Source organism: Notamacropus eugenii, chromosome 5 (assembly GCF_028372415.1).
Source record: "Notamacropus eugenii isolate mMacEug1 chromosome 5, mMacEug1.pri_v2, whole genome shotgun sequence".
NCBI classification, from domain to species: Eukaryota; Metazoa; Chordata; class Mammalia; order Diprotodontia; family Macropodidae; genus Notamacropus; species Notamacropus eugenii.
In genome coordinates this window covers 395,324,244-395,346,770 of record NC_092876.1, presented here as the reverse complement: position 1 = coordinate 395,346,770, position 22,527 = coordinate 395,324,244, and the positions used below count along the sequence as shown (strand labels likewise).

General features: G+C 36.3%; 1 protein-coding gene across 4 annotated transcripts in view; it reads right to left on the bottom strand.

The window, feature by feature from the left end:
* Window positions 1-22,527, bottom strand: part of DHRSX (dehydrogenase/reductase X-linked) — a 421,270-nt gene that overhangs the window by 136,871 nt on the left and 261,872 nt on the right. For 3 of the 4 annotated variants that reach the window (XM_072614492.1, XM_072614494.1, XM_072614493.1), the window contains exon 4: window positions 12,505-12,606. In XM_072614492.1, coding sequence (XP_072470593.1) covers window positions 12,505-12,606 — 102 coding nt within the window. Of the gene's footprint in view, window positions 1-12,504; window positions 12,607-22,527 lie in introns of those variants that run through there. The other variant, XR_011968137.1, reaches the window with a different exon arrangement.

Below are 22,527 nucleotides of genomic sequence, written 5' to 3'. Positions count from 1 at the left end.
CAAGAAGTTCTTTCTTCCTTTGTTCATTATCGCCAATTAATCCTTAACATAGTCTATTTATAAAGAGTTTGTTTGTATGTGGCTTTGCCCATTAGATCATGAACTCCTTGAGAATAAGGGTTATCTTTGGCCTTTCTTTGCATCCTCAATGCTTAGAATGATGTCTGCATTACAGATTCAACTGGACTAGAAGTTTCTTGTAGGCAGGGACAATGTCTTTTTTATCTTTGTGTTCTCCAATACCTGACATAATACATTTCATGCAGTAGTTATTAATAAATGTCTGTTGAATGAAAAAAGACAAATTATTTAATATAAAAATTATTCTTTTGGATAGTTGGAATAAGTGTTTATTAAGCACCTACTACGTACCAGGCACTGTGCTAAGCATTTTACAAACTTTATCTCATTTGTTCCTCACAGCAACCCTGAGAGGTCAGTGCTATTATTATCTCATTTTACAGTTGAGGAAACTGAGGCAAATGTAGATTAAATGACTTGCCTGGGATCACAGAGATAGTAAGGGAGGACAGTTTTGAAATTAGGTTTCAAATAAATCTGAATTTAGAAAGTTTGAAATCATTCCAAACACAGTATTCTATCCCATTCACGGACTTATTCTTTTAATATGACCACAAATCCTCACACTATCTATATATATTCAACATATTTTTATTTTACTAGTAAGGAAATGCTCTTAGAGAAAATTTTAGCTAAACTTATGGAATACTTTGAGATTTACAAAGCACTTTGCTTCGATTTTTTTTTAAATTTCTGAGAATATAGAGATGAGGGAAAAATTCACTGCTTCATTTCAGCCCACCTTTGTAACTGGTGAATATCAAATGCTGGTGAATGATAACTGAAGGAAGCAAAGAACCAAGATTTCCCAAAATGCCTTTCTAGGTGACTAAGTGCAAGAGTATATTTTAAAGAAGGAGGAGGCATAGGGCAGGTGAGCACTCAACAGCAGGACTAAGGAATCATTTGTTGTTATTGGCCTGAGAGTGCTGTTTTTCCTATTTCCCACTCACTTTCTATCCCACTCCCTACTTTAATCCATGCCACAGATTATACAAGCTTCTAATTGTGAGGGAACTCATTTTAGACATATCTAAAAGCTGTCTTAGATCACTTCTCCCTAAAAATAGCAAGGTTGCCAGAGAGTCAACAAAGTACCCCTTTATAATAAAGTAATGACCATGAAACCCAACAGCCACCAATGTTATTAATCATTTTCCAAAACCAAAACAGAATGTTAAGAATAAGACAAGGGCTGGAAATGGAAATTGGAAACTAGAGAATATTTTCTATGAAAGACAAGTGTGTATGTTAAGGCCAATTTAAAAATAGTTATTTGTAACAAACTAATTCATATTCTATTTTCCTTCTTATAATGATGGTGCAGATATCCCAAACAACAAAATAATGTTTCTACATTTTTATGTTTTTAATTTTTGTCCAAATAAATGGGAAAGAGACATCTCATTAGATTTTCAGGATCTCTGTCACCAATTTGTAGTGTCCTGAGATCAATCCTAATGGTTAGGCAATGCTTTGATTGGCCATCATTCTTGTCACATGACCTACTCAATGACTTTTCACATGACAGACAGCATTAATTACTTAATTACTTCAGGACCTCAAAGATTCACAGTTCCATCAGTCTAGGCACTCATTTCATCACTGTAAGTCAGAAGACTTCTCCATCTTTATAAGGATAGCTCTCTTATGCATGACTAGAAAACCAGAATTATGGTCAGTGCTGACATTCCCACACATTTATTTTTTGTTTGTTTTTTTGGTTTATTTTCTTATCAAATGACATCCTTAAGATCCAAAAACCTATGAAGATTTACATACAAGATATCTAAGATCACTAGATTGGGAACGAACAGTGATAAAACAAGATAAATGGAAAGTAAATACCGTCTATGAGGACATAGACATCCTGGGCTCAGAAAAGGCAGGGGGACATGTGTAATTTATTGTGGGAAAAATAACAATAAGAAGAGAACAGGTGTTCAAAAGCACCTAGATTAGTTTCAGGTGGACCTCAGCCATGTTAATTTAATACGAGCCATTCATCATTATGATGAGATGTTGACTCTATGGTGCTGTCCACAGCTGCTCTACACTTAATATTTATATGACCTCCTGACTCTCACAGACTACTAAAAACTCAAGTTCAGAGAGAAATCAGATCAGAAGTATCTAAAAGCTGTCACAGAACCCTCCTGCTCCCCATCCCCATGGCAAGTATATCAGAGAGCTAGCAAATTACACACAGTACTGTAACTGCTTATAGCATATCAATGACCACTTTAATTTTCAGTAGCATAAAAACTTAGTCATCGATGTTATTAATCACCAACCAAAGCCAAATGATAATCAATCAGAATGTTGGTTCACCAAGAAAAAGAACCAAGAAAAAAAATACTTCTTGTTACAAGGCCAACAAAAGAAAGGATAGTATATAATCTCTCTAAGAGAACACATGACAAATTAATAATTCCACAGGTCAGGGTAACAGATATAATAGAATCAAAATAGTGCATTAATAATACACTATACAGAAAGGTACATGTTTCAATTTCAAATATATAGCCAACAATTTTCTAAATTGTCAGGGCTATCAAAGGTTCAAGTAACGGCCATAAAGGTAGAATTCTTCTAGAAAAGAAGACTCTGGTGTGCTTCTTTGTTTATATAGAGAATTGCTTTTCTTCTCTACATAAATAAAGCTTTTTCTTCTCATTTCATTGAAATCATCAATAAAAGGGTCAAATCCTTTCACTATCTCAACTGTGGAGCTATTTTCTCAAATAAAATGTCATTTTAAATTTTAAAAATGACTGCTAAGAAAACTTCACTTCCTTTAAGTGTTATGAAGGAATCCTATAGAAGATTCTCTTTTACAAGCAATAGCACTTTATAAAAACCAAAAACACTGAATCCCTTTTATAGTGAAAGTAACACATATGGTTAAATTCTACAGCAACTAAATATCAAATTCCAAGTTCATGATAATCTTAAATCAATTCTTCCTCCTTCCTTCTTCCTGTCCTTTTCTCCACTCCCTTTAGCCCCCAATCCCCTGACACACAAAGCTGCAGTATATCACGAATTGCATCTTAAAAAAAATGAATTCAGTTCCTTTGGGCTAATATATTGCTTCAAGTTGCTTACCATTCTGGTCCTTCCTGCTATCATGACTTCAATCAGAAAAGGTCAGAACAGACACACCAGCTAAGATTAAAATATTGCTGGACAAAGCAATGACTGATTTGAAAATGTACTCTGTAAATAATTTTGCCTAGCAAAATCACAACAAATTAGCTGACAGTGGGACTTAACACTTTCATGTATGTATGCACATCTTTGTACATGTATGCTACATTATCTAGGTGGTATCTGTAAAAGTTCATTAGGACATTAGCCTTTTTTTTCTAATACATATCTAATACGTGAGAAGCAGCACCAGTCAGTCAACTAGCGTTTATAAAGCACTTATTATGTGGCAGACACTGCGTGCACTAAGTGCTGGGGATAGACATAAGGTAAATTAGAGTCCCTTCTCTCAAGTACTTCACAGTCTTTAATGTGGCATGGAGGAGAGTGAGCTGGCCTTGCAGGCAAGAAGACCTGAGTTTAAGTTCTGGCTATGTCACCCTGGAGAGATCACTTAATTCTTAGTGCTCTAAGCAACTCAACTTTCTTGTTCTACAGCTGATTTTTTTTTTAAACAGCGACAACCTGCACTGGTGAAGGGAGTTTGTTCATACAAGATTTCCCTATACCATACCCAGTCCTTATCTCTCTCTATCTAATACATATCAAATAGCAGCACAGTTTTGGGAAAGGTAGGTTAAGGCATTTTGGTATCACAACTTTCTTGCATCATAGACTTTAAGATGCCTGAGGCCTAAGAACCAGGAATCAGCAATTTTCATCATTAGTTAAAATTCGGTGAGAAATTGGAAGAAATTAAAAATCAAAGGCATAGTTGATTTCTATATAAAAGTATCATTTGGAATAAAGGAAGCAGTTATTAGTTTATCAAGAAAAGAAAGAGCGCTAGGTAGCAGAGTGAACAGAGCATTTGGCCCTAGAGTCAGGAGAACCTGAGTTCAAATCTGGTCTCAGACACTTAATATTTACTAGCTGTGTGACCTGGGCAAGTCACTTAGCCCCAACTGCCTCACCAAAAACACCTCCCCTCCCAAAACACCTTCTGTACTACAGTATTATAGTAAGCTATACTAGTTGATCTAAACTTAAAAAAAAACAACTCAAAGTCCATGATTAAAGACCATGTTTGGATATAATGGTGAGCAAGGGGATAGCTCAGGAAAGTAGAGAAAGCAACGAAAGGAACTTCAGATACTTAAGGAATCAGTCAATTAATTTTATTTAAATAAAAAAAAATTTCACTGTTTACCAGGGGATGGAAAATGTGCCTTTTTTTTGGCAGCTTGGGTAGCCTAGAAAGTCTTCTGTCACCTGAATTTTATGAATTTATTCAAAGGAAAATTTAAAACACCCTGGTACCAAAATAAGGCTGTTAATCTTTTATTAGTTTTTTAAGTCACCCTAGAGGAATCCTTACCATTTTTCCATTTGCTCTTTTAAGGGGAGTTCAAACTTTTTATGACATGCACAATATCATCATATTAACAGATATTGTATTGAAGCCATGCAGGTCAGATAGCACAGTCTTCTGATGCAACATGTGATTGTCAGGAGTTGGGCTAATTATTCAGGAGGAATACTTAGAGTTCTCTACATGATTATTCATGCACTTCTGAGAAATATTCCCAGAGTACAGAAGCCATCTACTTAACTGAAGCTTTTGAAAGGGCTTTTAATTCGTCTTACATGAACAAATATTCATTGAATATCCACTCTCTACAAGGCATTATGCTGTGTGCATGGACAGGATACAAGGAGGACTGAGATCCTGGTCCCTAGCCCACAGATATTTCCTATCAGAGAAGACAAATTGCATAAATATACACCTAATTATAATATGAGACAATATAAATTCAAGAAGATATACATATATGTGTATGTATATATGTATACACACATATGCATGTATATAGATTAGATAGATAGATGGATAGATGGATGGACAGACAGACAGACAGACAGATAGATAGATAGATAGACATAAATAGATGGATGGATGGATAGATGGACAGATAGACAGATAGATATGAATAAAGTGCTGTGATATTTGAACTTGTTGAACAATAAGTAGGATCTCAACAGGCAAAGATGGGGGAAAGGAAGACAAGTGTTCCAGTCATAGAGAACAGCAGATTAAAAAATACAAAAGTGGGAAGGTACAAGGTTGGTTTAGAAAATATGAAGTAGTCTGACTGAATGGGAACATAGAGATCTATGAGTTACAGCAGGCACAAATAAGACTACAGAGGAGGATTAGGGCCAATTATTAGAATTTGTGGTCATATATTAAAGCAAGCATTCCTGTTTTTGAAAATATTTTGTAACTATTTCAATATAATTATCTTCTTTTGTACTCTATAGATTTTGTTTTATATATTTAAAAAGATTATTCTCTGAAGGGGTAAATAAGGATTTACCATGCCTGCCAAATGAGTATATGACCAAAGAAAAATGTTGATCTGGGGCAAGAAGTGACCTCACAGTCCATCTAAACAATGCACTTATTTGATGGCTGCTCTTGACACAGGAGTGGGTACTCTGGAGTAAACCATGATGGTTTTCAGGTAGAGAGTAACATCATCAGGATTACTCATTACATTTTAAAATGTTTCATTGATTCATTCAACAAATATTAATCACCTATGATGCACAAATTCCTTATAAATAAACAGCTGCAGTTACAATATCTACAATTTAGGGAAACAACATCATGGAAGAAATCCAATCTGTCAATAGCTATACAAAAAAATATTCAAAATGGCCAACAATTAGATAAACCGAAAATTAAGTAACTCCTAGTTTTATCCAACACCCAACCGATTGACAAAGATGACAAAAAAAGTACATCATCATCAAATTTGTGGTGAGGTTTTGAGAAAATAGGCATATTCATGTGCTATTAATAGAACTATTAATTTCACCAGACATTTCAGAAACTAATTTAATATAACACCAGAAATTCACTAAACTCTGCATACCTTTTGACCTAACAATACCACTATAAGCCTACATACTAAGAGATCAAAGGAAAAGGACATATGCAAAAATGTAAAAAGATAAAAAGACAGACAAGGATGATATAGATAGGATAGGTGCTCTCTTTGTTATAGCAAAGAACCTGGAACCTAAGTGGTACCAAACAATTAGGTAATGGCTAAATAAATTACCATATATGACTATATTAGAACTTTGTTTTTATCACAGGAAATGACTAAGAAAAGACAAGTAACTAAGAAAAAATGACTAAGAAAAGATAAGTTTCATGCAGATCGACTTCAGGGAGTTAAGCTGGAGGAGTAAGCAGTAAACCCGCTGTAACTCTCCCATATTCACCTCCAAACAACCATAAAATAGTACCATGAAACAAATTCTGGAACAGCAGAACCAGCAAAAAGATGGGATGAAACAATCTTTAAGCCCATGAAGCTAGAAAAATCAGCAATAAAGGTCCATCTCACTCAGGTAAAAGGGAGGGCAAGAATAGGGACAGGAAAATTCCCAGCAAGCCAGCAGCAAACCTCAGCTCAGTAAGCCAGCAGGAGATCCTGAGCCCCAATGTAGATCAGGCAAATGGACTCCTTACATGCCTTAGCATAGACAGGGGAACTGGTAGACTCCAGTACTGAGAACCACCACACTTTTTCAGTGAAGCCCCAGGCAAACAGACATACTCCAGTGGCCAGACTTCCATGTGCTACAATGCAACCCTGGGAGAGTGCAGAAATACCCCCCTGGGTCTCAGCACATATGTGACAAAACCACTAAGAACTCAACTCAGCACCAGGTAAGCTGTCAGATCCCCTAGGCCACCAGAAACACCAGTTACACCCCCCCCCACACACACACCTTCAGCACAGCACCAGACACGAGGGTCTCCCATGGGCCTCAAGACAAGATCAGCATAGCAACAGGTAAACAGATGAGGGTCTGGAGCCACTGAGACAAGAAGTTAGAGACAGTGTCCTTTCCATCTCAGGACCAAAGTTCAAGTTTCAAAGAAAAAGTCCCAAAAAGGTAAAAAATAAAGAATCTGACCATAGAAAGTTATTGTGGTGACAAGGGAAAACTAAGACACAAAACTCAGAAGAAGACAACGATGTCAAAACACCAAAGAAAAACAGGAAGTGGTCTCAAGCAGAGAAAGTACTCATAGAAGAGCTTCAAAAGGAGCTTAAAACCATATAAGAGAGGCAGAAGAAAAACTGGGGAAAGAAATGAGAGTGATGCAAGAGAATCATGGAAGAGTAAATAGTTTGGAAAACTGTTTAAAAAGTAGAATTGGTCAAATGGGAAAGAAGGCATAAAAACCAATAAAGAAAGCAACTCCTTAAAGGGTATATAATTGGTCAAATGGAAAAGAAAGTATATAAGCTAACTGAGGAAAACAACACCTTAAAAGTTAGAATTGGGGAAGTGGGAAAGTTAATGAATCTGAGGTATCATGAATCAATCAAATTCAAAAGAATGAAAATATGGAAGAAAATATAAAATATCAAATGGGAAAAATAACTGACCAGGAAAATAGATCCAGGAGAGAAAATGTCAAAACCATTGGACTACCTCAAAGCCATAATCAAAGGGAGGAAGTGGACAAAATCTTTCAAGAAATTATCAAGGAAAACTGTTCTGATGTCCTGGAACAAGAAGGCAAATTAGGAATTGAGAGAATCCACTGATCACCTCAGAAAAGAGATCCCAAAATAAAAATTCCAAGGAACATCATAGACAAATTTCAGAACTATCAGGTTAAGGAAAAAAAAATGTAAGTGGCCAGAAAGAAATGATTCAAATACTGGAGAGTCACAATCAGGATCACACAGAATTTTGCAGATGCAATTAAAGGATCAGAGGTCATGGGACATGATATACTAAAAGGCAAAGGAGCTAGGACTACAACTAACAATTATTTACCAGGTAAAACTAAGCATAATATATCCAGAGAAAAAAATGGTCATTCAATCAAATAGAAGAATTTCAAATATTCCTAAGGGGAGACCAGAATTAATCCAAAAACTGACCTCTGATGTCAAGACCAAAGAGAAGCATAAACAGGTAAAAAGGGAAAAGAAAACATAAGGGATTCAGTAGAGCTAAACTATTTATATCCTTACATGGGAAGATGATAAGTATAATTCTTAAAAATTGCATCACTAACAGCTTGAAGGAATATATATAGGCAGAGGGTATGGGTATATGGGGAATTTGAGGGAATGACATAAAAAAAATTAAATGATGAGAAAGAGGAGTACAACAGGTGCAGAAGGAAGGGAGAGACAGAATGGAGTAAATTATTTCAGAGGCACAAAGGCATATTACAGAGGAGGGGAAAATGAGAGGGTGCATAAGCATCACTTGAACCTCACTGTCATCAATATTGGCTCAAAGAGAGAATAATATACACAATCAGTTGCATATAGAAATCTATCTTAACTGACAGGGAAATAGGAGGGCAGGAGATTAAGTAAAGGTGGGGAGTTGGGTGGGAATAGATTGAAGGGAGGGCAGATCAAGGGAGGTGGTAGACAGAAGCAAAACACTGATGAGGAGAAAAAGGGTGAAAGGAGAGAGAGGATTAACAGGAGGAAGAACAGGATGGAGGGAAATACACAGGTAGTAATCATAACTGTGAATGTGAATTGGATAAACTCTCCCATAAAACTATCCCAGAAGGGGATAGCAGAGTGGATTAAAAACCAGAATCCTACAATATGTTGTTTACAAGAAACACACTTGAAGCAGAGAGACATAACAGAATAAAGGTAAGGGGATGGAGAAGAATCCAGTATACTTCAGGCGAATTATTTAAAAAAACAAAAAACAAAAAAAAAAACAAAAGCAGGGGTAGCAATTCTGATCTCAGACAAAGTAAAAAGAAAAAATAGACCTAATTAAAAGAGCTAATGGAAGAAACTATATCTTGATAAAAGATACCACAGACAACGAAGTGATATCAATACTAAATATATATGCACCAAGTAGTATAGCATCCAAATTCTTAGAGGAGAAAATTGAATGGGAACATTAAGGAATATGCAGCATATGGAACCAACACAAAAATTCACTCTCCAATAGAGTATAAAAACCTTAAAACCAAATGTAAAAAGCAGAACATTAAATTTATTCTTTTCAGATCATAATGCAATGAAAATTACATTCAACAAAGGGCAGTGGAAATGTAGATTAAAAATTAATTGGGAATGGAATAATCTAATCCTAAAGAATAAGTGGGACAAGAAAAATAATCATAGAAACAATCAATAATTTCATTAAAGAGAATTACAATGAATCAGCATATCAAAATTTATGGGATGTAGCCAAAGCAGTATAGAGGGGAAAATTTATTTCTCTAAACTCTTACAGCAACAAAATGGAAAAAGAACAGTTCGATTAAGTGGGCATGGAAATAAAAACGTAGAAAGAAAAGACAAATTAAAAATCCTCATATGATCACCAAATTGTAAATCCTGAAAATCAAAGGTGAGATTAATAAGATTGAAAGTTAAAAAAAATACTATTGAGCTAATAAATAAATCTAGGATCTGGTGTTATGAAAAAATCAGTAGATAAGCCTTGAGTTAGTCTGATCTAAAAAAAAAAAAAAGCAAATTACCAGTATCAAAAATGAAAAGGGTGAATTCACCACCAATTAAAAGGAAATTCAAACAATAATTGGGAACTATTTTTGCCCAACTATATGCCAATAAATATGACAATCTAAGTGAAATGGATGAATATTTACAAAAAAATTTAAATTGCCCAGATTAACAGAAGAGGAAATAAAATACTTAAATATACTTAAATACAACCCCATTTCAGAAAAAAAAAGAAATTGGCTTTTTCAACAAGAATGCTTGGGGAGCCAAGATGGTGGAGTAGAAGGACAGATCTGTAGAAGCTCTCCTCAATAGCCCATAAGATACCTGTAAAAAATGACTCTAAACAAATTCTAGAGCAGCAGAAGCCACAAACAACAGAGTGAAAGAGATTTCTAACCCAATACAGCCTGAAAGGCTGACAGAAAAAGTATATCGCAAGGAGAGTGGAGTGAAGCACAACCTGCAGAATGCAGCGTAGCCTTGGTAGTGTGGCACCGGCAGGAACAGCAATGGAGCAGGCCTCAAGGGGCAGAATCCCCAGCAACAGCTGCAGATCCCAAATTGCTCAATCCACAAACAGAAAGACAGCTTCAAAGGTCAGTGAGAAAGTTCTCTCACCAGCGTGAGAAGGGAATGTGGTCTGGTCCTGCCAGCAACAGCAACTGCATTGGCAGCATTCATTTTTGGAGCCCTTGGCCTAAAGACCCTGGGAAATCAAGTGGCTGCTCTGGATCTCAGTCCTATGTGGCAGCTCTGGGGTAAGTAAGGAGGAGAGCTGGTGGTGGAGCTCGTGGAGGCTCTGGAGAGAGAATGCTACTGGTAGATCCTGGGCAGAACACAGTGCTTGTGGCTGCTCCCAGACCAGAGCATAGGCCAAGGAGACTCTGACTGTGATACCTTGGAGGAACTGAAAACTTTTGGTTTCCAGAGTATACCCTCCTCTTTACAAAGGACTCAAAAATCAAGCAACTGTCTGGGAAAATGCCCAAAAAGGGAAAAAAAATAAGATAATAGAAGATTACATTCTTAGTGAACAGGTATTTTCTTCCATCCTTTCAGATGAGGAAGAACAATGCATATAGAGGAAGACATCATAGTCAAGGCTTCTGAATCCAAAATCTCCAAAAAAAAATATGTAGTGGTCTCAGGCCATGGAAGAGCTCAAAAAGGATTTTGAAAATCAAGTAAGTGAGGGGAAGGGAAAATTGGGAAAAGAAATGAGAACCATGCAAGTAAATCATGAAAAGCAAGTCAACAGCTTGCTAAAGGAGACCCAAAAAAATGTTGAAGAAAAGAGCACCCTTAAAAACAGGCTAACTCACATGCAAAAGAGGTTCAAAAAGCCAAAGAGGAGAACAATGCTTTAAAGAGCAGAATCGGCCAAATGGAAAAGGAGGTTCAAATGTTCACTGAAGAAAATAGTTCTTTAAAAATTAGAATGAAGCACATGGAAGCTAATGACTTTACGAGAAACCAAGAAATTACAAAACAAAATCAAAAGAATGAAAAAATAGAAGACAATGTGAAATATCTCACTGGAAAAACAACTGACCTGGAAAATAGATCCAGGAGAGACAATTTAAAAATTATGGGACTACCTAAAAGCCATGATCAAAAAAAGAGCCTAGACATCATATTTCATTAAATTATCAAGGAAAACTTCCCTGATATTCTAGAACCAGAGGGTAAAATAAATACTGAAATAATCCACCAGTCACCTCCTGAAAGAGATCTGAAAAGAAAAACTTCTAGGAACATTGTAGCCAAATTCCAGAGTTCCCTGGTCAAGGAGAAAATATTGCAAGCAGCTAGAAAGAAACAATTCAAGTATTGTGGAAATACGATCAGAATAACACAAGATCTAGCAGCTTCTACATTAAGGGATCGAAGGGCATGGAATAGGATATTCCAGAAGTCAAAGGAACCAGGATTAAAACCAAGAATCACCTATCCAGCAAAACTGAGTATAATACTTCAGGGGAAATAATGGTAATTCAATGAAATAGAGGACTTCCAAGCATTCTTGATGAAAAGACCAGAGCTGAAGAGAAAATCTGACTTTCAAACACAAGAAGCATGAAAATGTAAACAGGAAAGAGAAATCATAAGGGACTTACTAAAGTTGAACTGTTTACATTCCTACATGGAAAGATAATATTTGTAACTCTTGAAACTTTTCTCAGTGTCTGGGTAGGTGGAGGGATTATACACACACACATACACACACAAACACACACACATATATAGACAGAGGGCACAGAGTGAGCTGAATAGGAAGGGATGATATATAAAAAAATAAAATTAAGGAGTGAGAGGAATATATTGGGAGGAGAAAGGGAGAAATGGAATGGGGCAAATTATCTCTCATAAAAGAGGGAAGAAAAAGTTTTTTCAATGGAGGGGAAAAGTAAGATAGTTTGAATGAATTTGCTCATTAATGATGGGCAAGCAGAAATATTTTTGTAAAAAAAAAAAGCAAAGGTTTGCAGTTCTTCAATGTAAAATATTAAAAATGAATTAATTCAGTAATGTTAAAGAAAACATTTAGTTTTAAAATAAATTTGGAAATATATTTAATTTTAAGATAAAACTAAAAACATTTTAGTTTTAAGTGACAGGCTATTTTTTGCTGAAGGATTTATCCCATCTTTTGCTTTCACAGTAACATTTATAACAGTAGTATCATCTATGGCCTAGAGATATGAGCAAAACTCACCATTGTTGATTAACACATGAAGAGGATAATTCTTTTTCTTGAATTCTTTAACAAACTGTCTAACAGACTTCATGGAAGCCAGGTCACAGAATAAAAATTCCACTGGAAAGAAACAGAAAGCATCTAGTTATCTTCCAAAGACACTGTAGGGCACAAACAAAGGTTAAAACAGCTTTGACTCAATTCAATCTGTCATATGTAAGTATAAAGAGATGGCAAGGTTTTATGCTGGCCAGAAAACCAATGAAAGCTAGAGTTCTTTTCTTCTTGTTTTTTCTCCTGATACACATAACAAAAGTAGCAATGTAGACCCAGAAGTTGGAAAGCTTAGGCCTTGCTTTCTTATTTAGCTTTTGTTCTGGTTTAACTTCATTTGCATGCCAATCAAAGAGGATTTAGGAAGTCAAAGGGGCTTCATCACTCTAGCTTTTTCATAAGTTCAGTGGGTTATTTTGGCCAAGATCCAAAAATGCTGTTTGTTTATCTAAGGGGTGGGCACTAAAGCACTATCAGGGGTTAAATGGGAGTTACAAGTAATTTTCTCACTCTGGATCATGGTCTGGGACCATGGACTTTGAATCATTACCAGTCACAGGCATTAAAAGAATATAATTTAGGGTTAGGGTTGAGCAAGAAATAATTTTGCTTCTTTTTACTATGAACTAAAGAGCTATAAGCCGTGTTTGTCAGGGAAAAAACAGCTTTCTAGTGAGAGAATCATAGCAGATGAGAACTCTAGATTTATGATCATACATATTATCATCTATGGGACAAGTAGAGTTTCCTAAGAGAGATAAGGTTCCCAAAGGAGATCAGAAACACATCACCCAGAAAAAGTAGTATGAAGCTCCCCAATAGAGGATATCAGTAGCAACAGAAGTGTAAGATGCTATGGACACATGAGCCATATACAAACACAAATTCTACATACAGATACAAATATAAATTTCATGTAGACTTTCATGTGACATATGTTCTCTGAATTTGTACCCTTCCCCACTGGTAATGAGTTAATTTGTTGGAGAGTGTACTCTATGTAGTTATGGAAGAGATCTTTTCCTGTTTTTTTATATGCCATATTGTTTAAGTGGCTTTTGTTCTGGATTAATATATCCTCTGGGTCATAAACACAGTGGAATGTTTTTGACAATCACGGTACCAACCCTCAGAATATTGTTAACCTGGCAGAGCTCTTCTGGGATGTCCACATGTGAGCATCTCCCATATGCTACGTAAGTGTGTTTCAATTAAACATTCTATTATACTGTGGAGTTACATAATCATTTATCTTTTTTAAAAGTATGAAAAAATACAGATTATTTTAATATAGCTAATCATTTCAGCATAGCTTTATATGCAATGAAATATGCAGAATCTAATTAAGACATTTTACAAATGAAAAAAAGTCCAGTTCTTATAAATTTTTTTTTCTCAAAAAGGCCTAGAATACAACAGTAACGCAAAAAGTTCAAAAAATAGTTTAAATGGAAGGTACAACCATTATTTATTAAATCTAAAAATGATATTTTTGAAACAAAAATAACACTCACTGAAAATTAGTACTTCATAGCTCAATTACTCATGTAATATTTATACAGATATCATTTCCATTTTAAAATTCTTTTTCTTTTCCATTCCTTTGTGTTGTGTGTACTCTTCATTTCAATGAGTATTGGCTATTGTTAAGATGGAAATATCATTTTAGTCATCAAGGGGAAATGGATGTTTGTCATAAAATATGGAGGAGGAAGAAAGCAACAATCTGAGGGGCCCCATTATTATAAATAAATACTAGAAGTTGTGACAAAATTAAATATATTTTCTCACCATCATTTGCCAGTACTATACTAAAAGATGTCCAAGGATAGGCTATATCTCTGATAGGGCCAAAAAGCAAATCTCTTTGGTATGATGATGGTACCAATGGCCCTTTTCTTTTTTGTTTCACAATAATTATAGGTTTTCTATTAGAAAATTCTGAATAGTTACAGGCAATGATTTCAAGAGAAAGTGTAACTCTATTTTCATCTAAAAACCGTAATGGGAAAAAAAAAATAAGTCGATAGATGCAATATCAAAGGAAAGGAAAATTTGCCAAGCTGAGATATGATTAAAAATAAAATCATGAGACACAAAGACACAAAATTATTGAATACAAAATATAGAATATTTAAATATACCTGAAGCTCAGTAAATTTCGTGTTCCCTACTGAATTTAGACTAAATGAGATATTTGAAAAGTAATTTATCACAGTGCCTGACACAGAGTAGACTCTCAATAAATGCTTATTCTTTTCCCCCTTCTCTTACTCAGATCCCAAACAATCAATAAACATTTATTAAGTGCGAACTATATGTCATGGCAAATGTCAGTGAAGTATTATCCCGGATCCCCCAAAACAGGCAGTCAATCCACAAATATTTATTAAGGACTTCTATGTTGTCAGGTGCCAACACACAACCAAAGCTCCTTCTGAATCATTTGTAATGTATCATATAGTAAACCATATAGCTATAAGGTGGTCCATATATATGTATCACTGTGGTCCCCAATTACATGGTGAAAATATAGTGTCTCCTTTCCTCTAACACTGGAACATCCCAAGCACAACATAGGATCGTGTCAAAAAGTCCTTTACTTCAACTCCATTAATGTTACATAGTGAGGCCAGGAAGTTTAAGTGACTTGTATGAGATCACACAGAGCTGGCATGTGAAGCCAGGTCTTCGAAATCCACTCCTCCTATGTGGGGGTAATCTATGTCCTCTGGAATGTAATTTGGGCTAACTGTGACTCTAAGTCGTGAGAATAAAAATTAGTAGAACACCACCCTTAAATTGATTTTAAAATTACATATTTATGATACCTTGATCATAAAAATTAATTTTCTATCAACATAGCTATGTGGGAATCCTGTACAACAAATTCTGTTATGTTTTTCTTTAGTTCTAACTAAATAATAAGAACATACAATGTTGTCTGTGTCCATAGTCATATACAGTCAAGGATTCCTAACCACTGAATAAGCTCCCCCTGGAAATGACAATAATCAATAACCCTTTCAGATTCTTGGAACAAAGTCTGCATTTGTGATGAAGTTAAAGTTTAAGATAAATCAAAATGGAAATGAAATGGCATCTGTTTTGTTAGAGTCCCTGGGGAGCATCTTGGGTCATAGAGATTTAATTAGTTACCACACTTGACCATGGAATCATTGCAGTTATAGCAGAGAAAAGTCTAGATGTCTGAAGATATTCTTCTTAAATGGTTATCATTATTTAATACTTCCACCTGTAGCCAACACTACAAAGCTCGGTTGTTTCTGATTGTCCATTCATTCATGATATTTCAGAGGCTTGGAGGATGAGTGGAGAATGCAGAAATAGGTGTTAAGCAATTAACATCTCTTAAACTGAAGGAAGATCTTTAAGCCTTTTAGTTACCTCACTCCCTAACATATTCACATCCAACTCTTGGAGATAAACCGAAGGTGTTTAGCTGACAGCTACATATGGAACTACTAGCTAGAGCTAAGAGATTCTATTCCTGGACAAGGCATAAGTCTGCTTAAAACGCTGACTAGTGAAAATGAACAGCATGAGAAGTTTCTGATCCCTGGTAAGGAGTTGAAAATTGTGGGGAATAATGAGGTAATTTTTTTCCCTACTAAAAGCATCTCTTTCTGTCTCTCTAATGCCTAAATAAATTATTAACATGAGCAACCTCATCTGAGCAAATACTTTACTAGAATAACTGCGTGCATGTGTGTATATATACAAAATACACACATGTATATGTGGGGAGAGAGGGAGGGAGGGAAAGAGACAGAGAGACGGACAGACAGACAGGGAGGCAGAGAAAAAGAGAGAGTAAGAGAGAGAGAAAGAGAGAGAGAGAGAGAGAGAGAGAGAGAGAGAGAGAGAGAGAGAGAGAGAGAGAGAGAGAGAGAGAGAGAGAGAAAGAGAGAGAGAGAGGAAGGGAGGGAGAGAGAGAGGTCTACATGCTTACAAACATGCTGAGATCGAGAGTGGGATGCCATAATCCTTACCTCATAAATTCAAGTCAGGGCTAAGAATGAGGGCTCACCAGCCTTAGGACCTAGGGGCAGTCTTGGAGGCCTCCCACTTTCCCAAAGTTGAATAACTTTGGCTACCTTCCCACCTACTCCCAGGAGTTGGATCTCTATAATCTAGTCAATTCCTATCCCCGAGGGTTAGACAGCTCTCTGCATTCCTCCCATTTTTTCCCTCTTGCTCAGAATACAGGCTTACTCAGTTTGCAATCAAGGAGGCATCACCTGACTAAAAAGCCATTAGCCCCATGTGGGGAATAAAGATATGAAAAGGGCATTAGAAAGTGTCTTTGACTCCCTCCTTTCCACAAAAGGATATGTATGCATGTATGCCTGCACATATATAGAATACACACACACACACACACACATATATCTACATATATATGTACACAAAAATGCAGATGTGTATGTATTCTTATGTGACATATACACATACTTGTGTGTGGGTATACATACAGACATATATTTCCAAAAAGCAAAGTAAGGGTAAAGAAAAAAGCAGTGCACAGAGTGCTGGGCAGTGGATAGTGACTTGGCATTGGATAGAGCAGTTAGGAAGACTTGAGTTCAGATCTCACCTCAGACACAACTAGCTAGGCAAGTTATTTAACTGCTTTTGCCTCAGTTTCCCCAACTGTAAAATGGGGATAATAATGGTACCTATCTCCCAGGGTTGCTGTGAGGATCAACAGATAATATCTGTAAAGTACTTAGTACTGTGCCTAGCACATAATAGGCTTATATAAATCCTAGTTTATTATTGTTATTGTTATTATTCAATTTAAAAATAATAAAGTTCTTCTTTTACTTTTGACCTTCCAAAAGGTTGGGTGAAAAGGCATAACGATGTTTTGGAGAGTGATGTTTTTTACCACTACATTTATATCAAATAGACCATAGTAATACAGCATTATTCCCATGCAGTACACTAATACATGGTGGAGCCTGGTACTCTCAGACCCTGGAAAAAGCATTTTAGAGTCTTTACCATCTGTGTGCCATTATCAAAACAAAGTCAGCAAATGTGGCACTTATCTTGAGTGCTATTAATTGGATTCCCTTTAAACCTTGTTCCTATATAGCCTAAGTAGATGCTCTTAACACATTCCATCCATGTGAATATAGCATCTGTCACACAGGAAAAGCAAAAAACAAAAGTATAGAATCAAGTTTGTATTGATTGTGTTTCACTGTGAAATATCAAACATCTCAAACACTGAACTATATGGGGTTTTTTTCCTGTTTTTTTTTTGTTTGTTTGTTTTTTGTTTTTTTTGCAAACCTGAACAATGACTGACATTTTTCTGGGAATGGCAAGCAAAGCACTTTGCTGAGAAAAACATTAACAAAAGTGCAACAATTAATTTGAAGCACTTTCATTTGGCACCATTTTCTTAAATTTTGGTCTCATTTTTTTTCCTTCTTTCCTGCTCTACAACGAACTATTTTTTTATGACACAAAGGTCAAAGTGGGGAGTTCCGATTTTGTAAATGTGTGTGTATCTCTCCCATCCCTTCTCTTTTTCTTGCTCTCTATATCTGGTAAGTGAAGGGACAGAAAGGGCTTTCACCCCTTACAAGACCATTAAAGTACAGTAAGTACTTAAACACATCCGAATCTGTGGCTGTCAACATGTAACCAATTTGTGGCTATTTGCAGAGGCTTAATAGATTGTTTGGTTTGATCCCTTTCCTCCTCGAAAACCTTCAGAAGTCTCCCTTCCAGTTTAAACCATAAACTCCTCAACCCTGACATTTAAGTTCAACCACTGGTTCCGACTTTTCCTTACAACCTATTTTCATATTATTCTCATTCATGAACTTTATGTTCTAAACCAAGCAGGATGAAGAGCTGTTGTTCCCTTAACATGACATACAATCAAACTCTTCTATATTACAAGAGGAGTAATAGTCATTCCACCACTGACTTCACAGAGCTGTAGTGATGAAAGCACTTAGCAAACCTTAAAATGCGCTATAAATGAGTTATAATATATGAAGTACCTTCTCATTTTTCTTTAGTTCAGATAAAACACTTTCTCTTTCTTGCTATGATTATCCTTTTATATTTAGAACATGATTCCATAGAGGGATAAGATAATAAATAGTAAATGAATAGAAGTTGTAAACTCATCTTCCGCACGTTTACTGAAAGCATCTCTAGGAAAACTCCAGGAGCAGAAAGAACAAAAAAGATGACAGATACAAACCTCATCCTGTTTTCACATTTTTTTTTCCTGTTAAGTCTGTAAAATTTGAAAGTTTTTCATTTCATGTAACTTGGATATTGTCAGAATGGTGATAACTATTACAAAAGTGCTTTCAATGACTATTATCCTCAATTTTATGAACTAATGCTGCATCTGGGGGATTTGGATCAACAATTCTGTCACTTTGCCTGGGATAATGGTATGGTTTCAGTAAAGTTTATTTAAAATAGAAATCATACTATTAACAATGACAAGAGAAAAAAGAGAGACTGAAATCCAATTTTTCAAAACTATTGATCTTTGGAAAAAATGTTCTTGGGTATAAAAAATATTACAGTAGTTCTTTATTGTTTATAAATCTTTCTGTAGCATATCTTTTGGCTAGTTTGAAAGATTAATTTTTTTTTTCTGGATAAGGATAACGTCTAATGTCTCTTCCAGGTTGTGTCTGACTTCAGAGAGTGACCAATGCTGGGGAATGGCTTTAGACACAGATTTTACACAGACTTCATATAACTCATCTGAAATTTGGTATATAGAAATTTCCAAGAACCAAAGTGGAAGAAAAGATGGAATCTTAAGGATAATCTAGTACCCTTTTACTTTATAGGTGAGGAAAATGAAGCCCATACAAGTGACTTGCCCAAGTTCGTGCTGTTGCTCACTTGTGTCCAAATCTTCATGAGCTACATCTGGGGTTTTTTTGGCAAAGAAACTGGTTTCTTCTCCAGTTCATTCATTTCTTCATACAGATGAGAAACTGAGGCAAACAGGGTTAAGTAACTTGTCCAAGGGTCACACAGCTAATAAAGTGTCTGAGACCAGATTTGAACTCAGGAAGAGGAATTTCCCTGACTCCAGGCCAGGCGCTCTATCTACTGAGTCATCTAGCTGCCCCAGAGTTGTTCAAATTAGGCCAAATGGAATTACTGGTTGAATACAGCTAAGCTAGTAGGAGGCTGACTTGGGGTCCAATGATTCCATGTTCTTTCCTCCTTCCACTTCACTGTGATAATGGTGGTAGAGCTGCAGTTAAGTGGTGAACTGGATGGAGTGTTGCACTTGGAATCTGAATGACCTCAGTTCAAATTTTGCATTAAATTGCTTACTGGCTCTGTGACCCTTAGAAGTCACTTTGCTTTCCTCACATGAGAAATGAGGAGGCTGGATTTAGAACCCCTTTCATCTAGGATCCTAAACCCATCATATAGGTTTTAACACAGACCCACAAAAATTAAAGAAAAATGGTACCTCTCTAATCACCAAGCCGTGTGGAGTGAAAAGTGCAGATATCCAAATCACAGAGAAACAGGCTGAGGTGCATTTCATCCCTGTCATTCTATCTGCTATTAGAGTTATACCAAGGATGCTTTCAGTGAGCACATAAAGGGTAAGCTTATATCCTAATATCTTTATTTAACTATAAAAAGTTATTTTATCAACCTGTGTAATAGTTTGAGAAGATAGAATATGAAAATAATAATAGTAGAACAGTGACTTGTCCCTGGACCATTTCAAGGGTGCCTCTGCTGGCAGTTCCTCTGCCCCAGGTAGAGTCTTATGAAATAACAACCAAAATTGAAGACATACTACAACCTGAAGAAGGAAAAACTGAAGGACCTGTTATTAAAAGCTGTCAGTTAACATAAATACTAGTGACAAAATGGTGACAAAATGGCCAGCAAAAACAAAAGTGATGCCTCAAATGATTATAAGAGGAAAGAGATGCCATTTAGACTGGAAGCTTGGAAAGGGTTTAAAAAAAATTTTTTTTTAAATTTTGATGTTACAAATCTAACTGGCAGACAACTATGCCAAAATAGAGAAATTTTAAAAAGCTTGCTTTTGCTATAACAATTATGAATGAATGCATTCTCCCACAATATTAACAAAAAGTTTCAAATTGTTCCTGGATCTGCACACACTAGTGTGCAATGTGGCTGTTTCCATGGTGGGATATACAGGAATAAAGTTGGCACCACTGAGTAGTACCACTAAGTATAGGCATCAAATTCCACTGTGGCAAAATCTACTTGAGGGAGCTTTTGAAGACCTGGGGAAGGAAAGGGCCTGGAAGATTACATCAGCATCTAGCTGGCACATTAGAAGATGGTAGAAACATCATATGGTACAATTAAAGGAAAACAAAATGAAACATGTGGACTGGGATCCATGAAACAAAAGTATATGAGAAATTCTAGGGTTCCTCAATCAGCATTTGAAAGCAAAAGTCAAAATCTTGAGGTGGAACAAGAAGTTAAATCAACACAAAGAATAAAATAAGTGAATCAACTTCAATCAGAAGATTTGCTTCCGAGACTTGAGAAGCAAAGACATCAGAAAAGACATAATCTCTTAAGGATGAAGAGGTGAAAATTACATGGTTGCAAAAAGTCTAACTCCACAAAGAACTCTGTTGGATTAATCATGAAACAGAAAGCTTTTTCACTGTTGATATAATAAACAATTATATTGGAAACAACTCCATTAAAGGAGGTTAGTGACACTCTACCTTCCCTGAAGATTTGGGTGATTGTGGGTACAGAGAAGATCCATAATTCTTGTCTCAAATGCTGCACAGTGATGCAGAAAATAGGGGATACAAAGGGAATGAGCATTTATTGAAGTAGGTACTATGAGCCAGACACTGCTATATGCTTTACAAATATCTCATTTGATCCTCACATTCACCCTGGTTGTGTGATTGTCCCCTTCTCTCTTGCCTATCTTTCTCCTACTTTGGAGTTCATCTAGGCCAGCCACACAGCATTCCCCAAAAGAAGTCAAATTAAGGACAAATTATGGTTTTGACTTATTGGTCTAATTTTTCAATGAGGTCTCTTTAAGTCTTAGTAACAGACCATCTTGGGAAGAGATAAGATGCTGGAGTACAGGTAGCAATCTGACTAAATATTCCCAAAATTTTCCTCCAAATAACTTTAAAATAATTTCTCAAATCAAATTGTGTAGAGGCAGAGCCAACTAGAGATCAGATTAAGACATTTTTCCTTAGGAAGGTGGCAGGAGAAGCCTGTGACACTTGCTAGGGGCCAGACTGGAATGTAGCAGCAGAACCAGAAGCAGGTCTGAGGGCTGTTGCAATAACGGCTGCTTTGGGAGCTCTTAGGCCAAAGAAGGGGGTTGGACAACTGCTCAGAAAGGGATTACGGGGACCCTCTGCTGGTACTGGGTGTAGCTGGCATAGGCTAACAACGTTACGGCCCATACACAGTTCTGGGTCACAGTTACACGGTAGAAAGGAGCACTAGCTCTTGTGGCTGCAGGGGAACAGGGGACTTGGTCACAGTTCCAAGACCTAGAGCAGCAGTTCCACCTGCAGAGGAGAAAGGGTCCTGGTAACAATCCCAGGGCTAACAGTATGCTAACACTTGTGGCTGCAAGAAATCAGGGACCCTTCCTTGGGTAAACATCAGAGTGCATATTAGGAGAGTAGTAACCACACATCTTCCTGGACCATACCAACTTAGAAGTAGCAAAGACTTGTATACCCTCAAAACTAACTCTGAAAATAGCAGTTGAAAAAGTCTGAAGCTTGGGACACTGTCTCCCCAACTTCAGATAAGCAAAGTTGACTTTTACGTAAAATTCGAAGTCAAGAGATAGAAAAGTAAGCAGACAATAAAAAAAGAGCTTGATCTACTGTGGTGACAGTGAAGACCAAGATACAAACTAAAAAGAAGACAACAAAGTGATAGCAGCTATAAGCAAAGCCCCAA